Genomic DNA, 24507 nt, shown 5'->3' with positions numbered 1-24507 from the left:
TTTAACAACTAGAGCTGAGCTGTTCTACGTGGGAAAGCTCCAATGAGCAGGGAACGGCAGAGTCTGCAGTAGCACTCTCACTGGCAAGCATTTCAGCTGCTTGATGATATCTCTTTTTTCATGAGGGAATAAAAGCACAGGATCTGTGATACCAGTCTTCCAGTCTGAGCAGCCAAAGGTCTTACTGGTTTTATATTGGAATAATTTTGCATAGAGTTTCTAAAGGGCATCACAAATCTGCTTCAGCCCGCTATGATAATCAACATAATGGTCCGGCATTTGCTTGAAGCATGATGCAGCTTCCTAACAAACTCAACCTGTGGCTGAATGCTTACTCTAAATCCTTGGTTTAAACTTGACTGCTGGCTAACTTGCATGAATTGACAACTGTGCGAGCAGCAGCTTGGCTCCTACCTGCTGCCATGCTGGGGATGATCGCACTGTTGGGATAAGTGGTGTTTCACTGCAGATCTGTGCCTTTGCTTCCTTCTCATTATGGTCACACCCTAAATTACTCTCCTTATATATTTTTTTCTAGGCTGTCTTGCATGTCTGTATTGTGGTGAAAGGCAATCAGCTGATTTCCTTGCTCCTGCTATGGGGAGCCAAACTGCACGCAGCAGAAGTTCATAATAGTTTTAGAAGCGAGAAAGCAATAGAGCAATTCATGCGAAGCTGGACAGCAACAGGAAAAAGTCAAAGGAGTTTGAAGGATGAATATAGAGCAGGGATTGTTTTGCCATCCCCAGGCTGAGTGGTTATAATGAGTTTGGGGTCTGGGAGAGAGCGTGATCCAAAGGTAATGACTGTGAGTCAGGAGCTTTGTTGCGCAGCCGTCTGTCAGGTGAGAACTTAGAGTTAAGCGAACTAAAAGTAAACTGAACGCATTTCAAATTAGGGATGAGTCATTTGGAATAAGCAGATTATGCTCCTAGTGGAAAGGAGCAAATTCACAAGTTAAAACGGGGAGCATGGAGAGCTCCTCCTTTAGTGAGGGGCCGAGGCTCTCGCAGGCGGCTCGCACGCTTGGTTTCATCCTGTTGTGCTTGTGCCATGCTGGCCACTGAGGGACGGGGACTACAGGGAGCGCTTTGTTCGGAGAGATTCCTCGGAGCTGTGTTTGTTGGAGGCTTGTGACTAGACCAGCGTGTCCAAGAGCGTTTTAAAGTAAGGGAGCACGAAGGACTCCAGGCTTCGCAATCTGTCAGGGTAGCATGGGTGAGGTGGGAAGGAGGTGCATGCTTCCTCAGGTGCGATACTTGGAGATGCCCAGCAGTGGGAATGTGATTTCCATATAGATGGGAAAGTTGGTGGCTACAGCCAAGAGGAATGCAAAAGGCCATCAGCTATGCTGTGAACAAGAATAAGAATGAAAACCTGTAAAATAGCATCGGCTTCAAATATTTTTGATTCTTTCAGGTATTTGAGGAAATAGAACAAAATGGAGTGATCTGCTTGAAACACTCCTAGTTACAATTCGTCATCTCAGGGATGACCTAGGTTATTGTTTAACTGACTTGATTTTAAGGAACGTGTCCCTTACTGCTTTGGGCACTTACTTTTTACAGCATGTTGGGCCTTCCCAGTCATGCATGGTTTTCATTTGCACCACTTCTCAAGAGATACTGCTTGTCATAGGCCTACAGCTGATGAGAGTCCCACTGTGTATTTCTCTTATTTATCATCTTCCAAATTGCTTACCTCAAAAGTATCATAGCTTGGACTGAAGGTATTAAACAGCTGTTCACACCAGAATTATTAGTTTTTTTACATGAGTAACTCTCTAGGCTGTTTCAAACATGTCATGATGTACCGTGTCCTAGCTTGGCAGTCACACTGATAAATAAACCTGGGTAATTTTGCATTTTCTTCTCTTCTGAGCGTTCTCTAAAGAAGTTCAACTTCCCCTTAACCTGAAGGAGCAGCGATTGAACTGCAGTGTGCTTGTGTTACTGCTGAACTCTGCTTTGCTCAGAACTCTTGCCTAGGTCACTTGAACAAAAACGATGTTCATAGTTTGTGCTGTCTTCAGAGGACTACCTCAGCTTCAGCTGTGCGCACTAGAAGGGCAAAGGACGACTCAGTGGATGACTGGCAGCAGAATATTCGCAGCTTAGTTTTGTGATGCATAGAAGTTAGGTATAGGTGTGTTTTCAGCGTGCTGTAAGTGATCTCCTGATGTCCCAAGCTGCTTCCGGAGGCACAGTGGTTAATTGAAGCACTGGCTAACAGCTTTCTCCCAAAATGTCTGTTTTCTATCCATGTCCACCAAATGGAAACTATTCCAATGAAGAAACTACTCCAATGAAACACCATGGTTAGTGGGCATGTTAACACAAACACGTGCTGTTTGATAAAATCATTCACTCTTCTGTTGTCAGAGGATGACGTAATTGTGCCCATCTGTTTACCAGACTGTGTTATATCTGTATTTGAGGCTGCAGTAAATGCATATGTACTTCTCTCGTTTTCAAGGTTCATAAAATGATAGCAGAGTTCAAACTGATTCCTGGCCTCAATAACTTGTTTGACAAACTGATCTGGAGAAAGCATTCGGCATCAGCCCTTGTTCTGCATGGACACAATCAAAATTGTGATTGTAGCCCAGTGAGTAACTTTTAAAATTCTGTATTGGATTTTTATCCTATCATATATAATTCTGAGGAGTGGTATTGAGTAATGGGGTGCTTGTATGATAAATGAATTGAGTTGTGGTAGCATTCAGTTTTTTGTGAATTATTGTTTTCACTTAAGTCTCTCTCTTTGGCTCATGCTAGCAATTTAGCAGAGGGCAATTTAGCTTCTCCCCTCTCCCCTACTTTGGGAACTGGGAAAAGGGTAAATTCTGTGGTCCCTGGAGGCCAAAGGTGGAAATAATAGCTAGCGGGTCTAGCAAGGAGAGGCACAGAACACAAAATGGATCACAGTCAGGTTTTCGGGGGGGGGGGGAGGGTTGGGTTTTTGGTTGGTTTCTTTTTCTTTTTTTTCTTTTTCTTCCAAACCTAGATATTCTAAATCGATCAATACAGTGATGAGCTTTTTTGCCTTTGCAGTGAGATGTTATTAACTGTTACATGCATAGGCTTGGAGGCAGTCTCCATTTCTTTCTATTTTGGGAAGCCTGCAGCGTGCAGCCTTCTCCATTTATGCAAGTCACTTGCTCTGCTGTCCAAATGGATTTGATTTGGATAGGTTTTCAATTCAGCTGTTTCATCTCAGCTTGGTAACTAATGATATCCAAAAATACTAAAGCAAAAATTTTTGACCTTTCTTGTCTCTTTTTAGGACATTACTTTAAAGATACAGTTCTTGAGGCTTCTTCAGAGCTTTAGTGATCACCATGAGTGAGTATGAAAAGCTGTGGTAGGTTGTGGCTCGGCGGTATTGTCTGTCTGGTTGCAGTTACAGTGGGCGTCCTAGGCACGGTGCAGGCTCCATGTGAATGGAACATTGTACTGTCCCTAAACTCGATTCAGATGTTCATGTGCCTTTCAGCTCCTGCTATGAAAAGGCTAAGGATATGCTCTCCAGTAGGCATGTCTTAGTATGTCTGTTGATGGTTAAAAATAGCCCATTTTGCTTGTTGAAACAAACTGAAACATTTATGTGATGAGTTAACACTTTCTGGCTGAAGAAATAAGGAGGCAGCTTTCATGATGTTGTTTATCTGTCTTCTCCCTGAGAGTTGGTAGTGAGCCAGTGTGCTCACAAGAGCTCACGTACCCTGTGGGGACACGTTCAGGTTTAACTCGGAGTGGAACAAGCGTGAAACAAAGGCTGTTGGAAGATCAGGGTGAAAGACAGCGTACCTCTGAAGAGGTTAATCAATACTCTTTTGCCTTTGTAAAAAGGCTGGGAAGACGTGATTGCTGTCTAAACGCCAGCAATGGAGAAGACCTGATTAAACTGGATGGGAAAATGTTAGGGGAACAATTATCTATCACCCATTGGGAACCAAGGCTGGAAATAGGAAGAAAGCTTCTGTTTGCCTTCAAAAGGCATACTTATGAAGCTTGAGTCAGCTGGAGTAATTGAGGGGTGATGCAGAGTTTTTATATATTTATTTTTTTAATGCTTTTACTCAAGAAGCACGCCTCCTTTGCTGGTACAGGGGTACTTGTTGCTCTATTCTGACTTGCAGAATCACATCTTGCATTCTGTCAATGTCCTGTTACTCTAATTCAGTCCTGCAAGATGGTTTCCTGTTCTTCACAAACATCTGCATTTGAGGCGTACCGCACTAAATATGTATATGCCTTCACTTCTTGCCTAGCTGGTCTTATCTACAGCTGGGGTAATATTTTTGTGTAGGTTTTATTTACTGTTACGTATGCATATTGAAAGTATCAGCCTTTGCGATTGGGAAGTATTAGCTTTAAGAATGGGGAGCTGCTGGCGGGATTGTAAACATAAGGGAAAACCTTGACCTATCGTAAATCCTCCATGCAAGACATTGCCCAAGAATCACTCCAGGTTTTCCAATAAAATCTCTTTAGATAATATTCCTACTTAAGTGGTTACTATAAAGATCTCGGGCTTCTGTAAGCAGAAAACAACTTTCAGCTGTAGCATTTGAGCAAGCGGAATGTGTGGAATCTGGTTAGGGTTTTTAAACAAATAGTTACATGAACTTTCTATGAAATCACAGATAAGCTGAGTTAGCTGAGGACAGGATGAGAGCAAGTACTTATATATTAATATTAACTTCAGTAAAGTTGTGTATAAACCAAACTTGCAAAACTGTTTATTGCATGGAGAGAGAGGCTGTATTTTCATTGCAGAAACCTGTTGATCCAGATCAAAAGAAGCTTCATGTGACAGCCTCAGTGGGCACTAATCTGGAAGATAGTGTTTGAAGCAAGATGGTATCCCCATCACCTTTCTGGTCTAATAACTTATCCTCTGTGTAGTTGCTATGTTTTGATGAATAGGTTGTCTTTGCACACCCTCACACACACCGCAGCATCCTATGCTCCCTTAGGCTTCCTGTAAATAAATCTTTGCTGTCTGATTCTGAGCATTTTGGAGTAGGAGGGCTCTAAGGGAGCACACTGACATTGGGCAGGGAGGCTGTCCAAGTGAGCCTCTGGACTACATTTCTACTTTCTGCATTTAATTTATTTTACAGATAAATTGGTTTTCATTATGAAAAGTTCAATATTTAAATAAAGCATTTAATGCAAATTCTGTGGGTTTATATCCATTCTTGTTTTGTTTTCTACATTTCATGAGTTTTTAAATATTTCCAGACTAAACAATTTGCTCGCAGTAATAAAATACCAGGATGATTGAGTACGTTTTTGCAGTTTCTGCTTTCTAATTGACGTTTATTACTGATAAGGAGCAGAGTCACTGTAGGGCAGAAAAAGACTGTAGGAAGCTGTGAAAAAGTTTGCTATTTAAGTCTGCTGAAATTCAGCAAACAGTTGCAGAGATTTTCAAAAACGAGTGCCATCTGGAAGCACATATTCACAAAACAAACCATAAGATCCTGAACTGGTCAGCAAAGAACCGGCATCTCGAAGCTGGTCGGTGTTGAAACTTGTATTTGGCAAATTTTGGAGGAGGCTTACGAAACAGCGGCTGGTTGGCCTAGCTGGGGAGTGTGCTGTGGTGGAGGGGAGCGGAGTGTAAATGGCTATGAAGAGCTGGCAAGGTGAAAGCTGATTGCCTAGTCCTGCAGCCTCATAGGCACGTGGCTTTACTCTTCATGGAATTACACGTTTTGCCTGCCTCTTGAATTCATCGTATTTTTCTCCCCTGCTCCCCAACTGTCTTGCTTTAGGAACAAGTATCTCCTTTTAAACAGCCAAGAACTTAATGAGCTGAGTGCAATCTCCCATAAAGCCAACATCCCTGAAGTTGATGCCGTTGTCAACACAGACAGGTGAGTAGGGATAGAGGGTTTAGGTCAGCAGCTTCTGGTGTTTTGCAAGCATTTACACTGGAGGTTTGGTGTCACCTGTTTTGTTTGAGGTCCTTCTGTCCACCTCACTTGCTTTAATTTCAGTGACATCTTTCAGCAGGAAGTGTCTAGGTTTGTATGATGGTCATGGTCATTAGCAAATCCAAAGTGTGCTTGTGCTCAGAGTAAGGCACTTCCAAAAAAAAAAAAAAAAAAGGCAACCTTAAGTGGGGGTTTTATGTTCATGGCCCAGACTTCGTTATGATGTGCTAGGTCTGCCTGTTTGTCTGGCCTTTCTCACTACAGGCATTGCAGGCAGACCTAGAAATTAAACTGGGATCCCTCTAATGCATGAATTGCTGCTACTAATAAATCTTAGTATCGATTCAGGAGCAGTCTGTGCACGCATAATGTCCATTTGCAGTCTGCATAAACAGATCTAAGTGTCTGCTCAGTCTTTATTTTAAGAGCAGCTGATAACTGGAATAAGCTAAATTAGATTAACATGTTAAACCACTTACAGAATCTCTAGTGTTATACTTGAGTATCTGTTAGATTGACTATTTTAATTTAATAAGCTCTTTAATACACAATTCTGATGTACAGGCCTTAGAAGGTGAAACGTTTGCAGAATTTAGTTGTCAGAACACTCCCAAAGTTATCAGCAGGGACTTGGTCTGCACAGAGCAGATACACCTCACTTCAAAAGGGAATTCTCTAAGAGGATTTCTAGATTATAATTATTATCATAAGACTGTGCCTAATTGGGAAAATATGGTGTCTGTATGACTCCGATGCTTTCCTTCTAAGCACAGGTACCTTTCTGGCTTTGTTCGAAAAGGAGTAAGTATTTAGGGGGAAAAAATCACCCTGTTAGGAGCACACTTAAAAGGAAGTGGATTGAGGGTGTAAACAGCTTTTTCCAACCTGCAAAGTTTCTCATCTCTCTCGAGTGTTAATAAGAACAGACTACCATGCTGCAGGAAAACCACTTCCCGCAAGCACTTTGTCAGCTGCCTATTGACTGCCCAGCAAAGGTGCCCATACGGTATGTAGCCATTAACCTCGGTGCACCTGCTGAATATGCATGCTGGGGTGTTTTTTGGGTAGAAGAGTTCCACTTGAAGCATCTTATTCTACCTCTGCAGGATGGTTTGTATAGCCAGACAGGCAGCATTGCTCAGTTTCTGGCCTAAAATTGGTTTCTTTTCCACCCTTAGCATTTCATTTCCATGTTGCTTTTCTTGATACATGAGGAGATCAAGGCATTGCTTCTGCACGAGCTTACTGTGGGTAGATACTCCATTGAAGATGCTATTTAAGACAAGTAGTATTGCAGTTCTGCAGCCTCTATACTTGTACGTACAGAAGAAGGCTACTTCATATAGCATCTAGGTTTCCATACTCTGCCTCCTAAATGGAACTTAGAGCTTCCTTTATGTTGAGCAAAAAAGGCATGTTTTTCTTTCATTCCTAAACTCAGATGTGTTTTTTTTTTTTCTCTAATCTCTTAATTCCTACAAGCTGTGAATTGGTATTTCTGAAATCATTAAAATTTTGAGAGATAATTTTAGGATTTATTTGGAAGTCATGTTGCAGGTATTGCATTTACCAAAGGCAGTGAGGAGAACTCTTCCACTGGTAGAACTAGTAATGAAAGTTAATTAATATTTGTACTGTATATTTATTACTGGGATTTTGATCATTAAAAGCTCTGGAGAAGAGATTGGATTCAGTGTTCTACACGATACAGTGCTTGCCAGCCCTTCCACTCATGCTGTAATTTTTTTCACATGCTCTAGGAGTCTTGTCTGTGATGGGAAAAGAGGCTTGTTGACCAGACTGCTTCAGGTCATGAAGAAGGAACCAGCTGAATCCTCCTTCAGGTGGGTTCACTTTGCACTGTAACGTGCTGTTTTGAGTTGACTCGTAAGTTGGTTTGTTTTCATACAGCTTAGAGCAGTTGAAAATGCTTGAAAATCATAAGCTGGAAAAGATCCGGCTTTGTTGCACAGTGGCAGTGCAGGCGAGGGCGAATGCCAAAGCTTGCATTTAATGGTATTCCCGGTACAGTCAATGATTTTCTGCAGGATCAACAGGTCTGAATCCAGCTTCAGATTGGAATGAAACTGATTAGGAAATTTGATTTAAATTATAGTTGTGATAAAATAGTCCCCTTGTTCCAAAATTAAAACCTCATCTCTTCTATTTCTCAGGTTTTGGCAAGCAAGGGCAGTTGAAAGTTTTCTGCGAGGCACCACCTCCTATGCAGACCAGATGTTCCTGCTAAAGAGAGGACTCCTGGAGGTAATGGAGTCAAGCTTCCTCAGTAACATATCTCCATGGCAATCGAGAAGGATTTATCTGTAATGAATTCAAAAGGGGGTTAAAATGTAGTGTTAAATATTCACTGTGAATAGGGCAATTTTTGAAAACTATTTGTGAATTCTGCTTGTGGCAACCAGGTGTGGGGTGGCCAGTTCTATAGTCTGCATCACTGGGAAGTTAATTTAACAGAAGACTCACCTCAATTGTCGTCTTTTAGTTCTGTCATCTAAGAACTAAACCTGCAGATAAATGTTTTAAATAGTGATTAAATCAGAGTCTATGCTGTACTGCGGGCTTCGGCTAAACTGGCAATGACATGTTTTCCTCCCATGCCAGCATATTCTCTACTGCATTGTTGATAGTGAGTGCAAATCACGAGATGTGCTTCAGAGTTACTTTGACCTTCTGGGAGAACTGATGAAATTCAATATCGATGCATTCAAGAGGTTCAACAAGTACATCAACACAGATGAGAAGGTAAATATTTGTAAAAGCTGTCCCCAGTGGGTCAAATTACATGCTCTTATAAACCAAACGTAGCACTAAGAAGGTCAGGTTCATTTGCTGATTTTGGTGTGATTGTTGGGCTTGGTGCACAGTAAACACTAAGGAGTGAGTTGCCAAAGTCCCTTTACAAGCACGCGTGTTGCTGCATACACTCGTGTTTTCAGAAGTGCTCCCAGCTGTTCTGAGTCAGCAAGCACTGAGCTGTTAAGAAAACGTTGCCCTGTTACATGATCAGACAAGTCTAAGGTCAGGGCTCAAAGATGGTAGCACATTTCCTGTGAAGTCCCTGGGTTTTGGGTTAAGCTGATAGTTGTGGGTGTTGAGACAGGCTCCAAAAAATCTTTTACTTAAATTAATTACAATTAATATTTGATACTGCAAAAAGACATGTCTTATCTTTGATGTTATTTGAACTTACAGACGTTTTAAGAAGTCATGGTTGATGTAATTACCTATAAAACTTAGTTGCATATGTAGATCAAGAATGGGCAGCTCTCTGTGCAAAGGGGTTTCATGCTCTTGCGCACTTTGTGCATATAACATCAGCTGTTGGGTAGGTTTTGAATGACCTCATACTCTAGCTTATGTTACTGTGATTTTTTTTTTTAATTCTCATTCTGTATGAATTCCTCACTGTATTCCTACCTAGCGCTGCCTGCTGTACAGAATAAACTGTAGGAAAACACAGAGCTGGAGGAACTACAGCGGCCAGCAGCCATGCTGTCTCGTCTCCCTCTTTCGAAGCAAATAGCGTATGAAATCTTGGTCTCATTGAAGTCACACAGCTTCAAAAGAGATTTTAGTGGTGCCAAGACTTTGACATTTTTCTGTTCTGTAGTGTTTTTAAGGTACTTGCTTGACTCCTTTGGTCAGCCCTCAGTGCCAGTATTGGCTTGGACTGGATGAGGCAGGCCTGGGAGTGTTGTCTCCTCTTATTCTTGTTAGAGATAACAAAAAGGTAATGACCCTGAGTATTTTGGCATTCAAAACCTAACTCTTGTGTCTGAAGGGAAGGGGAAATTGTCCATGTCTGTGAAGCCTTACATTGGTGAAATGCATGTTGTAGGTGCTTGTGCTCAGAGTTCAAGGCGGTTTCTCCAATAGCCTTCAAGAACTGTACTCTTTCAATGTCAAAAATCTGGAGAACGCGTGCTGTTGCCCTACTTGCCAAACCCCGTTCATAGCTCTTCCTACTTGGCGTCGCTGACCTGTTCCCCTTATGCCAACAGAGTAATTGGCTTAGTCCACCTCTTGGCCGTGCGCGTTCTGAAAAGGGTACGAAACGCCGTTCTGTCAGACCTCATCTATGAGTGTTCGTGTAGGATGAATTTTTTTGTTTGTTTTTTAATGCAACACTAAAAACTATTTCTCTTTAGTTCCAGATATTTTTAAATCAGATCAACAGTTCATTGGTTGACTCAAACATGCTTGTTCGCTGCATTACGCTGTCCCTGGACCGATTTGAGAATCAGTCTGATGCTAAAGGTAAAGAATAAGAAGTGGGGGGTGTATGTGTGGTTGGTAGTGATAATGGTTATTTTCAGTCTGGGCTTTGAAAGTTTTGGTTTTAGACAGAGAAATGTCACCTTGCAGGTTTGTTGCTCAGTCTCTGAGCACCAGTTCTTACTGGCATATCGCTTGGACCAGTGTGTCTGAACTTTAAGCACCTGATGACTGTCTTTTTCCTCTTGCTGCAGTTGCAGAAGTCCTGTCAGAGTGCCGCCTGTTATCATATATGTCCCAGATGACCATGAGAATGTCCTTTCTTTTCCGTCTCATTAATATTATTCATGTACAGACACTTACACAGGTAAAGAGCTGACAGTAATTTTGCAGTTATCTTGCTGATACTGTGTAATGATGAACTGGGCTGGGAGCAGGGAGGAACCTGGCTTCTCTTGAGGAGATCCTTGTCCCTTCTTTCTTGATACGTGTAGGAGTATCCTCTCATCATCAGGAGATCCTCCTCTGCATGCGTACCATGAGCATGTTTTGTAAGGACATACGTACAGCTGATGTCTCTATTTTTTTATTGTTTGACCTACTGTGTCATATTTACTTTTAGGAAAATGTCAGTTGTTTGAACACAAGTTTAGTTATCCTAATGCTGGCGCGAAGGAAAGAAAAGCTACCTTTTTACCTGCGCACTTTGCAACAGATGGAATATACAGAAAAGTACCCAGGCTTCATCCTGAACAACTTCCACAGTCTCCTGCGATTCTGGCAACAGCATTACCTCAACAAGGATAAAGACAGCACCTGCTTAGAAAATGTATGTGAACCTCTTACCATAGCAAGAATCAATTATAGAATGTCTGTCTACTAGTCACCTAGCAAAAATGGGAATGGAGAGGTTGTGAAGGGAAAGAAGGGAGCAAGTTCTGCCCTCCACTGTAACTTTCTGTAATGCTTTTCACACCATCTTACCCAGTCAGGTCCCTTCTGCAAGCAGTCAGACTGCCACAAGGCGGGTGCTGGATTTCCCTGCAAACAAGACCTTAGGTCTTGGCTCTGGCACACAGAAGTGAGACTTGGGAATGCTGGGCAGGTTTGAGAAGCAGTGTTCGCGAGATGGCCAGCCCTGCACAGGGATGTGGAGGCAGGACGGAATCCAGCTCCCAGACTAGTTCGCACCTTAACCAGACTGTCCCCTCTCTTCCTGGTGTGGCAAACAGTGCAGGGAAAGTATCTGGTGTAGCTGCTAGAAGAGAAGGCAGCTGCCCTGTGGAAAGCAGCCTGCAAGTTTCTACTCCAGAGCTGGTCTGTCTCAGGCACTGAGAAGAGGAAAAAATGACCTGTGATGAGAAGGTAACTCCCTTGTATGTGCCCTAAAAGGCTAAAGGGAGGTTGCACAGGTTTCTTCCTTGACTTTTCAGTGCTTGGGTGGCAGCTTTAACAGATTTTTAATGCGTTCATGGTAAAGCCCTTCTCTGGTGTACATGTACACTGCAGCACGCAGCCCCACGGCTGTGACATGAGCGCAGTGCAGGCAGTCTCCTATAGACATGGTACCTGAAGATGGGTGGTATTAGGGCTTGGAAGCAGTTAAAATAAGGAGCTGTAATTCCTCAGAAAGGAGGTGCGCAATGGAGGGAGTCCGTGTGGGAAGGAGAAGCTGCAGTGAATGGTGCAGACTTGCAACGCTTTTCTGTCGGCCTCGTCTGGCGCAGAGTACGCTCGTGTCAGTGCTGGGCTGAGCCAGTTAGACCAGGGAGCGGCAGGGTGACGGGGGGCCTGCAACACCCGGGCACCGCGTCGCAGTGTTCATGCCATGGTTTGACGTGTCTGCAGTGCACTGGGCTGCAGAGGGGCGATGCTGCCGAGAGCAAAGTGCTCTGCCGTTGCTGCATTTCAGGGTCGCATTGCGCTGTGCATGCACGCTACGGTACTTGTTGTGTCTTGGGCCACTGGTGGGGTGGAAATAGTTAGTTGTCCAGTGTGTAAAGTCTTCGGGTAGTACGTGATGTGGTGCAGAGCTGCCGGAGAGGCCTTTTGGCCTCAAGAGAATGATGCAGGAGGGCTGCAAGCAGGGAGGGTGTATTGCCTTTGTGTCTTCCCTAGGAGTGGGAGCTACTGCCAGCATTGGCTTGACCTGCAGCACCACGGTGTCCCAGTTTGTGTTTGGACTGGACAGCAAAGAATTCTGGGCTTGTGTGTGTGTGTGGACTGCTCACAGGCAGCCCTGCCTCCCAGCCCACGCAGGCTTGCTGGGGTGGTGGTCACCCTGTGCTGCTCTTAGCAGGGATGTAGTTGCCAGAGGTGCTGGGAGTCCCTGCCTGTGGCTGGCTAGTGGGAGGCTGGCTGTAGGAGGTGTCGTTGGTTCAGCATCCACCCCTTCTGCTCCACGCCCCAGGGAGGATGGGCTGAAAGGTGAATGAGAGGTATGAAACCCTGTGGCTGGGGAATTCAGGCTGATGAGGAAGCGATTTTCAGTTCTCTCTGCTGAATGCCTTTGGGATGTGTCTTCTGCTGCATGTTGGTGCCTGTGGACCGCCCTAACCAGCCTCTTCATCTCTTCCCACAGAGCTCATGTATTAGTTTTACCTACTGGAAAGAGACTGTATCTATACTGCTCAGTCCAGACCGGACATCCCCCTGTGCCATAGTTAGCTACATCGACGAGGCATATATGGACATTGACAGAGACTTTTCTGAGGAGTAATTCTTCACTCTGGCTTCTGATGGACAGCGCTTGGAGGGTACCTCGCAGCCCGTGGATTTTCAGGGATACGCTGTGTAGTGTGTGTGTGTGCGCGTGCGGCTTGGAACCGCGGAGCGTTACTGCATTGTCAAAACCCCAGCCCCCTCCCGGTCCCCATCTCTGATCTCTAACGGATGAGACTTTGAAAGCTCTCTGGGCAACACATTCAGGGATGTATCTTCCAGTTGTTCTGGGATAAAAATAATCACCTGCAAAAACCAGCTTCTATTTTTTATTTTTTCTCTCTCACAGTCCAGCTTGGCTGGTCAGAGATTTTTTTGCTGACAGATGAGGATACTCTGTATGTGCCAATTTCATTGTGGCTCTCTTTCATGGCTACCAGAATTAGCAAGTCAAAAAGCACAGAAATTCCCCTCCAAATGTGAGGTCCAAGGAGCCAGTCTGACTGGGACCCTGACACCAGCCACGTGCAGAGCCACCACGAGGACTCCCTTCAGGTGTAACTCTTCTGTTGGGGTTTGGAATCGGGGGTTTAGGGTTGGGTAGAGTGTGAGTGTGTGTGTGCGGGTGTGTGTGCTTCTAATTCCTGAGAGCCCTAGCTCCAGTCACCTCTTTACCATCTACTTTTGGATCATTTGGTACTAAATCTGTCTGTTTGTGCGTTAGGAGAGAACCTCCGCTCCTGCTGTCTTTCCCGCAGATCCCAGCTGAAGGCGTTTTACAATGCTGCGGAGAACAGAGACATTTCAGCAGTGGTGGAATTGCAGCAGGGGTTGGCTTTTTCACGGAGCACTAGCATTAAAATGTACTAATTTTTTAAACTTGCGGCTTGTCCCTTCTTGGGTAACTCATCTGGTTTTAAAATCCTTTTCAGGACCATTGCTCTTGATGCTAACCTGCTCTGCCTGGAAGTCTTATGTCAGTCTCTGCTTTCAGTCCTTAATATCAACACACACATTAATCTTGAAGTGCAATATTTACTGGAGATGACAGTTTTTCCTGGATCTATTTTAATCAGAATGTGTTAAATGCTGGGAAGAAACACTCCTGGTTGAAAGTAACATTGTAGGATATGTTGGGAAAGGGGGAATTAGGTTTTGGCAGTCCTGGTTGCCAAACCTGCACGTGCCCTGCCTGCTCACCACCGTTAATTGTGTTGCTCCAAGACAGTCAGATTCCCAGGAATGAAATAGTCTGAAGTCCTGAGCCACTGCATTTAAGTAAAAAAAAAAAAAAAATGCATCTTGCAGCTCCAGCTAACACAAACCAGTTTTCTTTGAAACATGCCTCTGAATTTTTTTTTTTTATTTTCTTAACTTATTTGGTGAGATGACTTGACTTCAGCTCTGTCCAGGCTCTGGAGAGGGACCGGTGGCGAGGACATCCCAGAACTGTAGCATTTTGTCTCTAATCTTTGCCAGCAGAATGAAACCCACTCTGAGGATCCCTGTGCTAGGGCCTGGATGAGTGGATGAGGCTTCCAGCCTCAGGTGCAGGACTTGGTCTCTAGAAGTCACCCTTCTCCTCTCGCTTATCTCACACTTCGGTGTCCTGCTGTGGACTTGCAGTCAGTACTTTGCTCGCAGGGTGGTCAGAGCTGCTGAGCTTGTGCATAAACCTCTGGAGCCTTGCAGGAGCTCCCGGGGATCCTTGCGTCCCTCCCTGGGGGGCTGAATCCCCCGGGCCGGCTCTGCCCCGCTCCGGTGAGGTGACCCTGGTCGCACCCCTTGTGTCGGGGAGCTCCTCGCTACTACGGCACCTGCAACTCTGTTCTTCATCCTGTCACCCCCACCCTGCCCCCTCCCTCCCCTGAGCTAATTTCTTTCTCATCTGTACTTTTTTGTTCTTGGGTATTTGTGTTTTTGGTGTATCTTTGCTTCTTCTTAACTGTAATAGATGTACACTTTAAAATAAATGCTTCAAATTAAAAGGCTTTTAAGTTAAGGGATGCCTTTTCCATAGTCTAGTTAATTGGTGCATCCAACGATTGCTGCTATAAACCTGCAGAGTCTCATTTACATCTCTGTATTTACGTAACGTACAGTTAGGGGCCAAGCTGCCTCTGCCCTTGGCTGTCGGCCTGCGTGAGGCCGAGCCGCAGTCGGGCCAGCCTGCCTTCTGGCGCCTGGGTCCCTCTTCCCCAGCGTGGGAGCAGAGTAACTTTGGGGTCTGTGCTTGCTAGAGGCAGCTTGGCTTTGCTTTTGCCTTCAGGCCGACGCAGGAGGCCGAGCTGGCTGGCTGCACAGGAGGGCGCAGGACAGAAACCCGCAGCAGCTCCTCCAGCAGAGGAGCGCCCTGGTCTCCGGGGAAAGGCCCTGCCTGCAGCAGGCAGGGAGGGTCACAGGCAAATTTTAACTGGGGGCCATGTTCCTGTGGGCTCATCTGTCCATGCCAGAATGCCTCAACAATCTCATTTTGAGAGGGACCAGACAGCTCTGTCCTTCATCCTTGTTTTGTCTTACTTATGGAGAGCAGGGGCCGGAGGGGTCCTGCGTGGTGCCGGGGAGAGCTCGCTGGCTGCAGCGGAGGCTGCGGCAGGCTGCGTGCCGGGACGGGGCGGGAGGTGGGACCCCTGTCACTAACAAATACTTGTGGAAGTCTGCACTATCCCCATGGATTGCTGAGGTTCGTGCTGCCCAGATTAATGCCAATTTACTAACTGCAAATAAACGCATTAAATGGAAACTATTAAAGAAATCTATTTTAAAGAAATGAGTGGAGATGTCTTTCTTTGCAGTCCCTGTGCCGAAGCCCCAACAACCCTCCCGCTGCCCTGCAGGACTGGCGTTAGGATTTTTTCTGTTCTCCCCAGGAGTGACCATTTCGGTGAGGTCTGTTCTGCCCTCCACCCTCACCCCCCAGCTCTGGTCCCCTGCAGCTGGGAGGGGGCTGCAATGTTTTGGTGGGAAGGGCTGAGGAAAGGGCTGTTTTCCCAAAACCCACCTAAAGCCTGGAGCAAGTCGGGACAATAGAGCAGGGAGAGGGGCGGCCTGTGCCTCTCCTGCCCCTGCCCGGCTGTGAGTAGTGCCCCCAAAGACCCCGGCCTGCCTCCCACCCCTCCAGCAGCAGGTTACCAGCCTTGATTACCCTGTGACAGACACAACGGAGCAAGTCCTGGCGGATCTACATTTATTCATGCGGTGCAAAGCTGGCAGTGACTGTTGCAGCCATTTGCCTCCAACCTACAGCAGGCGGCCGGGGCCGGGCAGGCAGCTGGGCTCCTACTACTCGTGCTGGGAAAAGAAACCAAAAGGGTTTTGGTGAGAGCCTGGGGGAGCGCTCTGCCGCCCTTCAGGTCCCGGCAGTAGCGGTGGGTGAGGCTGTCGGTGCCGTGGCAGCGCCGGGCAGGATGCGGCCGTGGGCTGTGCAGCCGCTCCTCTGGCTCCAGGGACGGCAGGAGCCCCTGCCCTGCCTCCCTCTCCCTGCGGCCGAGTGGCCTTACCTTGGAGGTGATGACCTCCCTGGTGCGGGCGCGCAGCTTGTTGACCTGCGTCTCGGCGATGTCAGCACGCTCCTCTGCATCGTCCAGCTCGTGCTGCACCTTGCGGTACTTCACCAGGTTGGAGTTGGCCTGCTGCTCCTGGATGGGGCGAGGGGAGAGGCGGGGGCGTGGGGCACGGCCAGGACACCAGGCTGCGAGCTCCTCACGTCGACCTCATGGCCCCTTTCTCTTGCAGCCATCCCGGGCAGTCCCGGGGAAGGGCAGCACTGTCCTCTGCCCCAGGAGAGCAGTGGTGGGGATGGGCACTTACCGCCTCCTCAAACTGGCGCTTGTAGCTCTTGACCTTGCTCTGCAGCTTGTCAATCAGGTCCTGCATCCGTGTCAGGTTCTTTCGGTCTTCCTCAGCCTGCGAGTGCTCCGGCTCCGTTATCAGGACCCCAGAAGAACCCCCCCCGAGGGTCTGGCTGCCCCCATACTTTTATCCCAGAGTCCCAGTGGTGCCAGGGCCCTCCTCACACGCAGAGAGCACCAACCTGCCCCACCGACCCAGTCCCACGTCACAGGGTCTGTCCCCTGGTCCCCCCGCGTTGCATCCCAGCACCCCGCTCAGGAGGTGCTAGGAAATGGGCAGAAGGACACAGAGCAGGGGGTGGATGCTGTGAGAGGGAGAAGCTTCTCCTGCCCTAGCTGGTCCCTGCACAGAGCCCAGAACAAGGCCAGGCTGGGCTGGGCTTGGGGGCGCATTACTGGATAACGCAAGAGGCTGAGCACAGGGACGGCTGGGCCAGGTCCTGCTGGGCTGGAGCTGCTGCCATACCTGGTAGCTCAGCTCCTTGATCCTCCGCTCGTACTTGCGAATGCCCTTCTGGGCTTCAGCCGTCTTCTTCTGCTCCATATCCAGCTCTCCTTCCAGCTCCCGCACCTGCAGGTGGGTAGAGGCCAGCTCAGCACTCAGCTCCCTAGCGCCAGCACCAGCCCCAGCTGAGGCCAAGCCACTTTCCCAGCTCACAGAAGCCACAGCAGAGGCTAAGCCACCCCAAGCAAATGCTGAGAGCCAGGCCCAGGCTTGCAGGTCATCGGGGACTGTCCCTCACTGCCCACGACCCCCCTGCAGCACAGCCTGGCCCCAGAGGGATGGGGCAAGGCTGGTGCCCTGCAGAGCCTGGTGCCACAGGGGCTGGGGCAGCACCAGGAGCCAGCTCCTGGGGGGACACAGCCAGGGGTCCGCCCCTGCCTTCTCACCCTGGCCTCCAGCTTCTGGATCTGCTTCTTGCCCCCCTTGAGAGCAATCTGTTCCGCTTCATCCAGGCGCATCTGCAGGTCCTTGATGGTCTGCTCCATGTTCTTCTTCATCCGCTCCAGGTGCGCGCTTGTGTCCTGCTCCTTCTTGAGCTCCTCTGCCATCATGGCAGCCTGCAAGGCCAAGAGCACAGAGGCATCACCACAAGGCCAAGCAGCCCTGCCAGACACAGCGCTCAATGAAGAAGTTCTGAGACCCTCCCACCCACCAGCCCCACAGGGTGCTGGGCACCCTTGCTGAACCGTACAGCACAGTCCCCACCACAGTCTTACGTCCGTGATAGCCTTCTTCGCCTTCTCCTCAGCGTTGCGGCACTCCTGCACTGCATCCTCCACCTCGCTGCTCAGCTGTGAGATGTCTGTCTCCAGCTTCTTCTTTTGGTTGATCAGGCCCGTGTTCTGCAGAGAGAGCAGGTTCAGTGCCACAGGGACCGGCCGTTCACGGCAGCCCTGCTGCTGGACAGGCTCCTGGCTCTCCAGTGCTGGTGGAGACATGGGACTTGGCGGTCCCTCACCTGGGAGTGGAGCAGGTTGACCCTCTCGGTGGCCTCCAGCAGCTCCTGCTCTGCCAGCTTCCTGCTCCTCTCTGCCTGCTCCAGCGCTGCCCGTAGCTCCTCCACCTCGGCCAGCAGCAGGTTGTTGCGGCGCTCTAGGGCAGCTGCCTGCTCCTTCAGGTCGTCATTGTGGCGCTGAGTGTCATCCAGCTCGATTTGCAGGTCCTGCCGGGCAGCACAGGGTCAGTGGGGACAGGAGGGAGCTGGGGCTGGCAGCAGGGACAGCATCAAATCTGTCCAACCCACAGCCGCCCAACCTTGATCTGGGCCTGGAGCTGGCGGCCCAGTTTCTGGAACTCAGCGGCCTGGCGGTTGGCATGGCTGAGCTGGATCTCCATCTCGTTCAGGTCTCCCTCCATCTTCTTCCTCAGACGGACAGCCTCGTTCTTGGCCCGGGCCTCTGCATCTAGTGTGGCCTGCATGGAGTCCATGGCACGCTGGTGGTTGCGCCTGCGGGAGGGATGCTGCATCAGCCCTGTCTGCCCAGGGACACCCAGTCCGGAGCAGCCCCATCAGGGCCATGGTCCCAGCTCTGCCTCTGCAGCGATGGCCCAGCCTGTCCCCTCTCAGCACACACCTCAGGTTCTCAAACTCCTCGTCCTTCTCTGCCAGCTTCCTGTCCACATCAGCCTTAATCTGGTTCAGCTCCAGCTGGATGCGCAGAGTCTTGCTCTCCTCATGCTCCAGGGCCCCCTAGAGACAGCGGCAGCCATGGGAAGGTGGCCCCCAGGGGGATCTCCCCAGCCAGCCACCCACCCCAGCCTGGCCTCGCCCCCCAGCCCAGAGCTATGGGGAGCAGGGCAGGTGGAGCCACCCCAGAGCCCTGCTAGGGTTGCACAACCTCCATGAGCATGGCCCAGGGGTTGCAGCCCAGTTCAGGACCGTCACCCTGCCAGCACAGCGTGGGTCACTGCTCCAGCACTGTCTGACCAGCGCTGCAGGGTGGGACCGGGGCTCCTGAGGGCAGCGGGCATGTTCAAGCATCAGTGGGAAACACAGACCCACCTCAGCCTCCTCCAGAGCCGCCTGAATGTCGCTCTTCTCACTCTCCAGGGCTTTCTTCAGCTTCTCCAGCTCATGGATGGTTTTGCCACTCAGACTGATCTGGTCAGTCAGATCAGCGATTTCCTCTGGCAGGGGTGGAAGGGCATTTGGTCAGGAACGAGTGTGCAGGGCCAGCCCCGTGCAGGTGACTTCCCCATCCCCCTGCCCAGGCTCGGCTGATGTCCCCCCAGCCCCTTGGAGAACAGTTGAGGTTGTGCTTGGGGACATTGCTGGGCCCTGCTGTGCCCCCCTGCAGTCTGGGTGAAGGAGAAGGCACGGGTGAGGCATTAAGGACCCATGGAGACCTGCTTGTCCAAGAGCAACACCCCCCAAGCCAGTGTCATGCCACAGCCATGGCACTTTCAGCAGCAAAACATGCACCACTTGGAAACAAGAGCCATGTGGCACTGCCTGTCTGCCCAGAGTGCCCCAGCAAGAGGGCAGGACACATGCTGGCCTCCTGGCTGGGCTGCTGCATCCCTCCAAGGAGGAAATGCGCCAGGCTTGGCTGAGCAGCAAGGTCTTCTCCCTTCCTACACGGCTCCCCTGTCCCTCCACGTGGCTGAGGACAAGGGGCTGCCCATGAGAACAGGGCCCTGGGCAGAGAGTCCCAAGGAAAGAGCCTGAGCCCAGTCCTACCCTGCAGGTTCTTGTTCTCCCTCTTGAGGGTCTCCAGGTTGTCCAGGGACTCCTCGTAGGCGTTCTTGAGCTTGAAGAGCTCTGTGCTCAGGCTGCGTGACTCCTTCTGTGATGCCTCCAGCTCTGCCTGGGTCTCCTCATACTTCTGCTTCCACTCAGCCAGGATCCTGTCAAAGTTGCGTTGCTTCTTGTCCAGGGCAGCGCAGGCTGAGTTGGCACGCTCCAGGTCCACTGAGAGGTCCTCAATCTCTGTCTGCAGCCGGTGCTTGGTCTTTTCCAGCGAGGAGCACTTGGCATGAGCGGCCTCCACTGCCTCCTCCGCCTCCTGCAGCCGAATGGCCAGCTTCTTCCTGCCGATGGCATCAAGGGGTGAGTGCTCCCAGCCCAAGTGCCATCCCACCCCACTGCTCTGAAGAGGGGAGGCCACAGCCTGCCCAAACAGCCTCAAGTCTGGGCAGGAGGGTGCAGTCTCACCCTGGGGTCTGGGAAAGCCCCATCGTTGAACAGAAACTTGCCACCTGCAAGGAACTGACTTCTGCCATGAGACTTACTTGGCTTCCTCCAGCTCTTCCGTCCTCTGGATGGCATCCGTCTCATACTTGGTTCTCCACTGGGCTACTTCTGCATTGGCCTTGGACAAGTTCCTCTGGAGCTCGCTCTTGGCCTCCACCTCCTCCTCGTACTGCTCCCGCAGCAGGTCGCAGTCATGCCGGGAGGCTTGCAGGGCATGGGCCAGGGCATTCTTGCTCTGGAGAAGGGAGAGCTCATGAGAGGAGCAGCTGGCCCCAGGTGCCAGGACTGGGGGCAGCAGGAGGGAACTTCTGTTTTTCCCAGGCTAAAACCTGCCCCTGGGGCACCTGTGTGCAGCTATGTCCCACCTCCCCAGTCCAAGAAGCTGGGCCACTGTCACAGTGGGACACATGTCCCGTTCCCCAAGATCTGTGTCACTCAGAGATCAGCTATGCCCTAAAAGCCTCACCTTGGTCTCTTCCTCCAGCTGCCTCTTGAGTTCCTCGATGTTCTGTGTGAATGACATCTTGCCACGGCTCAGCTGGTTGATGAAGGACTCCTTCTCCTCCAGCAGCCGACTAAGCTCCCCTGGGTTCAAACAGAGCCAAAACAGCTACTTTGGGGCCGAAGGGCTGCAATCTGCATTAGCCCACACCCCCCACAGCCTGTGGCCTTCAGCTGTGTGGAGACCTCCAGCAGTCCCAGTTGCATCCTCACCCAGGCAAGCTGGGTCCCATAGGCAGAGGTGCACACCAGCAGCTAAAGGCCAAGCATGCCAGCTAGGAACCCCTCCTTCTGATGCTTGAGATCACAGCACATCCCCCCACACAACTAGCATCACCACAGAGGTCCTCTTCCTTGCCAAGCTCTACAGCACCTCTGCAAGGCCTGAGTGGAGGCACAACACAGACATCCCACTCCCCACCACTCCAGATGGAGCTCCTGCTGGGTTTTTTTTGCCCATGGGAGAAGCAGGACAGTCTGCCCGGCTGACCCACAGCTCCCCCACACAGATGCCCCAGAGCAAGAGCAGCCCCAGGGCAGCCACGTGTCCCCTGCCTGCCATCCCCACCTACCGTTCTCGGTCTGCAGCCTGCCTCGCTGCGTGCTCACGTCGGTCAGTTGTCGCTGCAGCTCATCCACTTTGGACTTGGCCTCGCTCAGCTGATCTTCATAGGTGCGGCACAGCTTCTCGGCATTGGCCTGCATGCACCAAGCAAAGCCTGCGTGAGACTCAGCTCTGGCCAGAGAGCACCATTCTCCCAGAAGGGGGTCAGTGACTGCATCACCCTGGGACCTCGCTGCCCTGCTCAGCTGATCCCATGTGCACACAAGGCAGAAAGCAGGAGCCTGCCAGAGCTCTTGTGTCTCTGCTGAGCTAACAGTGGCTCCCTGCAGTCACTCTCCCAGGAAATGTCTTCCCAGATCCTCCAGACTTGAGTAGGACAAGCAAAGCATCCTGCAAGCACTGCCATAGTGACACAGGGACAAGCTATATCTAGTGAAAAAGAGGGACTTGGCTGTGGCAAGGAGCTACCTAGGACAACATCCCATGGACATGGCTGTGCTGAACACACTGCAACCAGTGGCACTGATGTTCACAGAAGAGATGAACCTGCCCCATACAGAACCAGTGCCCACCTTGTTCTTGGTGAGGTATTCAATGTTGGATGATAGGTCGTCCACCTCCATCTTCATCTCGCTCTTCTCCTTCTCCAGCTTCTGCTTGACTCGCTGCAGGTTGTCAATCTGCTCGCTCAGCTCCGCCACACTGTCTGCGTGTTTCTTCCGCAGGGCGGCTGCCGTGGACTCATGCTGCAGGGTTGCCTCCTCCAGGTCCCGTCGCAGCTTCAGAAATTCTGCTTCCCGCTTCTTGTTCATCTCCAGCTGCGTGGCCGTTGCTCCACCAGCCTCCTCCAGCCGCTCGCTTAGCTCCTCCAGCTCCCGTGACACTTCTGCCCGCTGCTTCTCCACCTTGGCTCTGGCAGCACGCTCAGCCTCCAGCTCCTCCTCCAGCTCCTCAATGCGGGCCTGCCAGAGACAGAATAAGGCAGATGCTCCAAGCACCCAGCAAAGCTCAAGAATCTTTGCTCTCCACAATGGAGAAAGGTGTCTCCTCGCATGCTGGGGAGCAACAAGCCACCAGTCTGGAGCAAATGCTTGGGCTGTTTCAGGATTCTCGGAGGCAGGCATGCCTGGTGCTCTTTGCTAGCGTGTTTTGCAAAGCTCCTGCTCTCCTCTGTTCCCTGCCATGAGGATCCAGGCTGATCTTAGCTTCTTTTCAGTGGGAACCTCCATGTAAACAGCCTGAATCTGGGGGCCTCTCTCTGATAGGAAGAAGCCCAATATACTAGATTTGGATCTTCAGAGTCTGGGCGCTGGATTTAAGGTTTTAGTCTGTACAGAGAACTACATCCTAGAAGCTGTTCCTCATGCTGGTGCTAGCGTTCACCTCAACAGTTCATCCTTTAATTTTCAGTTCACCTTTGGCAGAGGGCTTTCCTTCTGCTAACAATGCCAGCTTTTTTCATCACTCTTCTGCCAAGGAGATGCCCCAGTGCTCAGAGAGGGACTGGCCCATGCAGCTTCCCCAGCACATTACATCTGATGGAAATTTAGGACTCCCAGACTGTAAGACCAGTTCCACCATACCTGGAGCTCCTTGATCTTCTTCTGCAGCTGGGCCTCAGTCACTTGCCCATCTTCAATCCTTGAATTCAGCTGACTCATTTCAAAGTCTTTCCTGTACAGAAAGAAGGCAGAGCCTCTGGTCAGACAAACACTGTCCTGCCAAGTCCCTCTGGCTCCTGAAGCCAGAGGAAGATTGTTCTCTGCACTGTAGCACCCAGGCCCAGGACAAACAAACCCACATGGGAAAGGGACTGCAGGGGTAAGAAGCAGCACATGGACTGCTCTGAGGGAGGGCTGGAGTGGCCAAACTAGCAGACAGCCTGGCTCTGAGGTTTTCCCTGTGAGGTCCCTAGGTGGTGTTCTCTGGTTCTCCAACAAGAATGGGACATGAGTGATGAAGTCTGTAGTTGTAGCTGAAGTCCCAGCTCTGCGTTAGCATCCTGCCAGGCAAGTCTCTCCTCTCCAACCCCATGTACAGAGGAAGGTCTATAGTGCCCTGGTCTATTAGCCTCTGCAGCTGACAAGCTCCTCAGCATCTCTGCATAGTGCCCAGGAAAACTAAGCCCTCATTTTGCCCAGACTGATCACACCAGCAGTGCTCAAAGCCACATCCCAGCAGTCCCTGCAGAGGCCACATGTCCACTTGACTGAGAGGTGGGCACTGGCCTGGCAGAGTAAGCACGCAGCCCAGGCACATATCACCCACACTCACTTTTTCAGTTTCTCCTCCAGCTGCTGTTTGTCATTCTCCAGATCCATTACAGACTCTTGTGTCAACTTCAGGTCTCCTTCAAGCTTCCTCTTTGCTCTTTCCAGGTCCATGCGGATCTTCTTTTCTTGTTCAAGAGAGCTTTCCAGCTAGAGAATGAAGGGAGACAGGATAGGGAAGGAAAGGACCCTCTGTAGCCCCAACCTTCCCCATGTCCATTGCTGTGGGAACTTCACCCAGCCCCAAGATCCAGAGCTGTCTCCTAGATGGTCTCCAGTCCCATTCCCTGAGCCCAGGACCACTCTCCATGAGGTACTCTGGACCACCTCTTGGTTCAGGGGCAGTGTGTCAAAGGGCGATATTAATTATTAATATTAATAAATATTAATTAATCCACTGGCCATATTAAATGGTGATCTGATAACAATGCCCGCCCTCCAGATCTCACTCAGGGAGCCTTTGGGCTCTCCTGGAGAAGTAACTCAAACCTCTCTCACTTCACTGTCACTGGCCTATGACTCACATCATCCACTTGCTGCTCCAGTTTGACCTTGGCTTTGGTCAATGTGTTGACCTTGTCTTCCTCAGCCTGCAGGTCATCCAGGGCCTGCTGATGAGCCTCTTGCAGTGCTTTCTTCTCTTTTGTCAGCTTGGCAATGATCTCATCCAGAGCAGCCATCTCTTCAATCAGGTTTTTAACCTAGATCAGTGAGGTCAAAAATTGAGCACATCATCTCAGAGAGAGGGGATGCAAAGCTAATACAGCAGCCTGACCCA

General features: G+C 49.8%; 2 protein-coding genes across 3 annotated transcripts in view; one reads left to right on the top strand and one right to left on the bottom strand.

Annotated features, from left to right (window-relative positions):
• TRPC4AP (transient receptor potential cation channel subfamily C member 4 associated protein) overlaps positions 1–14850 on the top strand; it is a 39132-nt gene extending 24282 nt beyond the window's left edge. For both annotated transcript variants that reach the window (XM_087749488.1, XM_087749489.1), the window contains 10 exons: positions 2476–2607; positions 3286–3344; positions 5786–5887; positions 7708–7791; positions 8122–8212; positions 8570–8710; positions 10117–10225; positions 10438–10550; positions 10806–11012; positions 12765–14850. In XM_087749488.1, coding sequence (XP_087605614.1) covers positions 2476–2607; positions 3286–3344; positions 5786–5887; positions 7708–7791; positions 8122–8212; positions 8570–8710; positions 10117–10225; positions 10438–10550; positions 10806–11012; positions 12765–12902 — 1176 coding nt within the window. In that variant the 3' untranslated portion in view covers positions 12903–14850. The remainder of the gene's footprint in view (positions 1–2475; positions 2608–3285; positions 3345–5785; positions 5888–7707; positions 7792–8121; positions 8213–8569; positions 8711–10116; positions 10226–10437; positions 10551–10805; positions 11013–12764) is intronic.
• A 1164-nt stretch (positions 14851–16014) lies between these two features.
• Positions 16015–24507, bottom strand: part of MYH7B (myosin heavy chain 7B) — a 29818-nt gene continuing 21325 nt past the window's right edge. Inside the window, exons 26-43 of the mRNA XM_009473274.2 lie at positions 24254–24430; positions 23734–23879; positions 23043–23133; positions 22032–22421; positions 21467–21593; positions 20860–20978; positions 20432–20628; positions 19881–20230; positions 19203–19327; positions 18775–18890; positions 18455–18647; positions 18159–18362; positions 17917–18042; positions 17587–17757; positions 17162–17266; positions 16655–16750; positions 16345–16482; positions 16015–16135 (exon numbers count right to left, since the gene is read on the bottom strand). Coding sequence (XP_009471549.1) covers positions 16127–16135; positions 16345–16482; positions 16655–16750; positions 17162–17266; positions 17587–17757; positions 17917–18042; positions 18159–18362; positions 18455–18647; positions 18775–18890; positions 19203–19327; positions 19881–20230; positions 20432–20628; positions 20860–20978; positions 21467–21593; positions 22032–22421; positions 23043–23133; positions 23734–23879; positions 24254–24430 — 2880 coding nt within the window. The 3' untranslated portion in view covers positions 16015–16126. The remainder of the gene's footprint in view (positions 16136–16344; positions 16483–16654; positions 16751–17161; positions 17267–17586; positions 17758–17916; positions 18043–18158; positions 18363–18454; positions 18648–18774; positions 18891–19202; positions 19328–19880; positions 20231–20431; positions 20629–20859; positions 20979–21466; positions 21594–22031; positions 22422–23042; positions 23134–23733; positions 23880–24253; positions 24431–24507) is intronic.

The sequence above is a fragment of the Nipponia nippon genome, unplaced genomic scaffold, assembly GCF_047370975.1.
Source record: "Nipponia nippon isolate SJK-2023a ecotype South Korea unplaced genomic scaffold, ASM4737097v1 scaffold_13, whole genome shotgun sequence".
Classification (NCBI taxonomy): domain Eukaryota; kingdom Metazoa; phylum Chordata; class Aves; order Pelecaniformes; family Threskiornithidae; genus Nipponia; species Nipponia nippon.
This window is presented reverse-complemented; position numbering and strand designations above follow the sequence as displayed.